The 5,468-nt window shown below is 44.4% G+C and overlaps 1 protein-coding gene across 1 annotated transcript; it reads right to left on the bottom strand.

Annotated features, from left to right (window-relative positions):
• On the bottom strand, nucleotides 1-1,569 carry LOC115924147 (uncharacterized protein K02A2.6-like). The gene has a single exon (XM_030985976.1). The coding sequence runs from the start codon at nucleotides 1,567-1,569 to the stop codon at nucleotides 1-3; it is 1,569 nt and encodes a 522-aa protein (XP_030841836.1).
• Nucleotides 1,570-5,468: the final 3,899 nt, after the last annotated feature.

The raw sequence follows: 5,468 nt of genomic DNA, 5'->3' as shown, positions 1-5,468 counted from the left end.
TTACTTGTCAACATAGTCACCAAATCTTTGGGGTGGCTTGCTTACTCTACCAGATCTGGTCTTTAGGAAAGACTGAGTGTCATTTTTGTCTACCTGTTCTGTTCGAGTATTTTGTGTTCTCTGAGGTTTGTTTTCTTTCACGTGATTTTGAGTACTTTGAGGGTGTTTAGTCATGACAGTGTTAGATGGTAGATACGCCTCTTTCCTTTCAGTCCCATGAGCACGTGGTTGTGGCTGTGGCTTCTCAGAAATTGTTTTCTGTTGATCTTCCTCAGTGTTTGGTGGGGGTTCTTCAGTTCTCTTGAGGTCGACCCTGTTTCTTCTGAGGAGTAATCCAGAGTCGGTCTCCACCTCGTAGGACCTCTCGTCGAGCCGTCTATTTACCACTGCTCTTTGCCAAACTGTGCTTCCTGATTTGTATGGCTTGAGACGTACGATATCTCCTTCTACTAATGTCGGCAGATCTTTGGCATGTAAGTTGTAGCGTTCCGACTGCTTACGTTGTAGCATTTTAAGCTTTTTCCTGTCTTCACTGAGAACCTCTGCACCTCTTGGTTTCAGGAGACTGGATGAAGTGGGAAGTAGTGTTCTCGTCCTCCGTCCATGAAGCCTTTGCGCTGGGCTACTGTCAACACCTTGGTTTGGGGTATTTCGGAGTTCTAGCATTGCTAGGTAGGCGTCACCCTTAGACTGTGATGTTTTCTTGAGGAGTCTCTTTGCAGCCTTCACTGCAGCTTCTACCTTCCCATTTGCCTGGCTGTGTCTTGGGGAGATTGTGACGTGATCAAACTGCCATCTTTTAGAGAACTTCGCGAAATCTTCGGATGAGTACTGTGGTCCATTGTCACTGATTACAGTGCTCGGGATGCCATATCGAGCGAAGTGGCTCTTCAGTTTCCCGATTACTGCCCGACTGCCAAGGTCATACAGTCTGTCGATTTCCCAGAAGTTGGAAAGGTAGTCGACGGTAACGAGGTAGTGTTTCTTGTTGAGTTCGAACAGGTCGGTACCTACTTTCTCCCATGGCCTGTCTGGGATGTCGTGTGGCATGAGGGTTTCCTTCTGGTTCTGCTGCTCGTACATTCTGCAGGCTTCACATGTCTGGATAAACTGCTTGACATCCGCGTTCATCCCAGGCCAATAGATGATTTCTCTGGCCCTTCTAAGGGTCCCTTCAATTCCAAGATGAGAAGTGTGAAGAGTTTCCTTCATTTCCTTGCGGAGGGTTATGGGGATGACTACTCTTTCTCCCCTGAATACTAGTCCATCTTGCACGCTTAGCTCGTCTCGGATATTGAAGTATGACTTAGCCGCTTCGGGTACTTCTGCTTTCTGTTCCGGCCAACCTTTGTGGATGACCTTCTTGACGGTCTGTAGAACCTCATCATTGTTAGTATGAGATTGCAGTTGTTTAACCCTCTCCTCTCCCATACTCAGGGTTTCAACGATGTTCACCTCACCAAATTCAGTGGCTCCTACAGTGGTGGGTAGGTAAGCTCTTGACAGCATGTCAGCCAGATGCATGTCCTGTCCCTTTACCCAGGTGATGTCGATGTCGTAGTGCAACATCCTCATTAACATTCCTTGAAGGCGTCTTGGTGCCTTATGGTGCCTTATGGATCGCCTGTAAAGGTTTATGGTCACTCTCGACTATGACCCTTTGTCCAAAGGTATATTGGTGGAATCGTTCGAGAGCGAAACATATGGCAAGTGCCTCTTTCTCGATCTGGGCGTACCTCTGTTCAGTTGCTGTTAGAGCTCTGCTAACTTAGGACAACGGTTGTCCCTTCTGGAGAAGTACTGCTCCGAGCCCTGACTTGCTTGCATCACACTGGATGGTCAGTGGTAGGTCTGGTGAGTAATATGCTAGGACAGGTGCCCTGGTCAAAGATTCCTTCACTCTTGACATTGCCCTCTCGTGCTCCGATGTCCATTCCCAATCGGCATCCTTATGTGTTAGTCGTCTCAACGGCTCAAACATATCGGACAGCATAGGTAGAAACCTTGCGAGGTAGTTGACGCTGCCTTGTAGGCGTTGCACTTCCGTAGGGTCAGAAGGGTTGGGCATCTCTAGAATTGCTTTGACCTTTTCAGGATCTACCTTCAGTCCCTTGTCTGTCACTATGTGTCCTAGAAATGGAATGCTTGTAGCCTTCAGCACAGATTTCTTCTGGTTGAGTTTGATACCTTTATCTCTGCATCTCTGGAGCAGAGCTTCTAGCTTACGATCATGGTCCTTCTCTGCTTGCTCTCTGTTGTCTCCAACACCAAACAGGATAATGTCGTCAGCAACACACTCAATTCCATCAAGGCCATCCAAAGCCTGTTGTAGCTTCTTTTGGAATATTTCCGCTGACGCATTCAGACCAAAGGGTAGTCTTTTCCATCTATATCTCCCGAACGGGGTGTTCATTGTTGTAAGGAAGCTACTCTCATCATCAAGCTCACAGTGGAGGTAGCCTGATCTCAAATCAAACTTGGAAAAGATCTTAGCCTTTGACAGCTCCGGGAGAATGTCTTCCATGACTGGCAATCTGTGTATTTCCCTTTGCAAGGCTTTGTTGAGGGGTCTTGGGTCAATGCAAAACCTCAATTCATTCTTGTCTTTCTTCTCAATAACGACCAGTCTGCTACACCATGGGGTTGGTTCCTCAACCTTTATCAAGATGTCTTGGTCAACCAATTTAGCAAGTCCATCCTTGACTCTCTGCTTCATTGCAACTGGTACTGGTTTGGCGTTACACTGTGTTGGGGTCACTTCTTCCCTGGTCACCAACTCGACCTTGCCAGGTAGTTTTCCAGGAGTTTGCTCGTCAAAGATGTCACTGAAACTCTCTAAGATGTTTTCAGGGCTTACAGCACAGACCTGGTTGAAGTTCTCATAATGTACAGTTATGAATTTCATCTGTTGTGAAGCTGGACCGCTCAGGAGTGGTACTAAGTTCTCCTTAACAACGATGAAGTTGACTCTGTACTTCTTGTTGTTCTTAGTGTTACGCAACACGACCTTAGCCCGACCTTCTGCTTGAAGACGAGAACGGTTGTACATTTTCAGTATGATGTTCTCTTTGACTATGTCTTCTGCACTCGGGACAAGGCTCTTTGAAATAACATTCACACTCGCACCTGAGTCAATCTGGAAGTTAGCTGGCCTGTTCTCAACCAACATCTCCGCAAACAGTCCTTTAGATGGTTTGGTGCCTGTAGCGTACACCTCTATCTCTATGTGGTTCACAGATTCCGTTTCCGACTCTGTCTGGTTCTCTGCTGAATCCTCAGACTCTACGTTATGGATCTCCTTCTTGTACTTTGATCCCTTCTTACAGCATATGGCGAAGTGGTTTTCTTTCCCACATTTCTTGCACATCTTCCCATAGGCGGGGCACTCTTCCTTTTTGCGTCTATGAGTATTTCCGCAGAACTTGCACTTTATGAGATTCTCTCCTTCTGGCTGTCGCCTTGGACTCTTCGTCCACTGCTTTCTTTCATGTGACTTTTCTACCCTGTGGATAGAAGGATCATCTCCAATGACCTGCATTTGGGAGGCAGTGACTTCAGAAGAACGGCAAATGTCTATAGCTGTCTCCAACTTCAAGTCTTTCCTTTGGAGGAGGATTTTCCTTGTTGCAGTATCAGCAATTCCCAACACGATGCGATCTCTGATGAGGCTTTCCCTCAGGCAGTCGCAAAACTTACAAGTTTTAGCGAGCTGTTTCAACTCTGTCACATATGCTTCGATGCTTTCACCTTGTTTCTGGTCCCGCTTGTTGAATATGAATCTCTCATATATCTCGTTGGTTTGTCCGATGATGACAGAATTCATCTTCTGGATAATGACATCGACTTTCTTGTCATCTCCATCTCTTTCAAAAGTAATAGCATTGAAGATTTTTAGACCTTCAGGACCTACTGTATGGAGAAATACAGCTCTTTGGTACTCACTGTCCTGTTGCTTTAACTTAGTGATAACCTCATAATTTTCATACATTTGTTTAAACATCTTCCACTCTTCCACCCTATCTTCTTTATGCCTTAGGGGTGGCGGTGGTGCAATATGAAAGGGAAGTTGAGCTTCAGCCATGTTTGTAAATGTCTACAATCCAATCTGTTACATGTAATGTCACTGAACCTGGTTCTGTCCTAGACAAAAAGTACCATGCATGCAGAGATACTACAACAAATATAATGCATTGGACCAATACTTAAAATCAGCACATAAACAGAAAGAATGCACTTGTATACTATCAATACTGGCAATCAGTATGGTACACACAATGTCCATACAACTCTTGAACCAAGACTATGTAGTTTCACACCAATAGGTCACATTACAGGGATCTACTAAAGTAATGACAAGAACGTCCCTGCCTAGGCCATCTAGAATACTAATGTGTCATGAACTTAGATACCATCAATATTATTGAATACACATGACATTATCATGAGACCTCCTCGTGAACTCTTACAATTCAGATTTTAAGTCTATCTCACTTCTATACATGACTAACTTCTAACAGAAGACAATGGTCAAACTAGCTAGATCTAAATGTAGATCTGTATTACTATTACTAATAATACTAGTCAGAACTCAGATGGGTACCATGGAATCCCCAATTGGTTGAATATATCATACAACTTACAAGTATATAGCTCTCAAACCTATAAAGTACAGAACAAGGGTTAGGCATATTGCTTATCAACAATAATCAAATTCAAAACAATTCCACACTTGACCCTCCTTACATTCAGCTCAGTCTTATAATATTAATAGCTGATTGTTGTCCAGTCCAGTATGCCTATGTAATTATAATTAACTGTTCAATCTCTTCGAGGTATACTGAAGCTATATGTCCTGAATATCAGTTCCAACTCAATCCGAGGTAGATATGGACCTATCGGCGATCGTTAAAGCTCAGTTTCTAGACTAGATCTAGATCTGATATTGATCAATCATCAAGTCCCTTTTCCTTGTGAAGACAACACATCTGGAATAGATTCTGGATACACCTTGTCGTCGTAGTGTAGATCTGGCAGTGACACTGGAGTCCGAAGTCTGCACATCAAGAAAGGCTCACTCAGTGACTGACGTTACAATAGTTGCGCAGTAGTTCCAGTTAATAACACAGTCTCATAATGTAGGTCTAACTTGTTACATGTAGGTCTACAAAGTCAAGTATGCTCCCATATCGCGTGAAGTTACTTTTCTGCTTCACTGCTGCAGTGCTGGGCTCACCTGTAGTCTAGTCTCGGAGGGTGCTTACACCATGTCCATGTCCGCACGAACACACACAAATACACTGTAGATCTAGGTCCTATCTAGACCAGAGTCGATCTAGACTAGCTTGTGATCCAATAACGATAAACTCCAATCAAGAGTTCGATTACACACATCATCGCACGACGACGTCGAAGTGGTTCCAGGTCCTCATGCACGCGACACATAAAAGTTCTTTCTCGTGCACCGGAAT

Source organism: Strongylocentrotus purpuratus, unplaced genomic scaffold (genome assembly GCF_000002235.5).
Source record: "Strongylocentrotus purpuratus isolate Spur 01 unplaced genomic scaffold, Spur_5.0 spur5_contig_837, whole genome shotgun sequence".
Classification (NCBI taxonomy): domain Eukaryota; kingdom Metazoa; phylum Echinodermata; class Echinoidea; order Camarodonta; family Strongylocentrotidae; genus Strongylocentrotus; species Strongylocentrotus purpuratus.
Note: the sequence above shows the minus strand (reverse complement) of the source record. Positions and strands in the feature narration are given on the sequence as shown.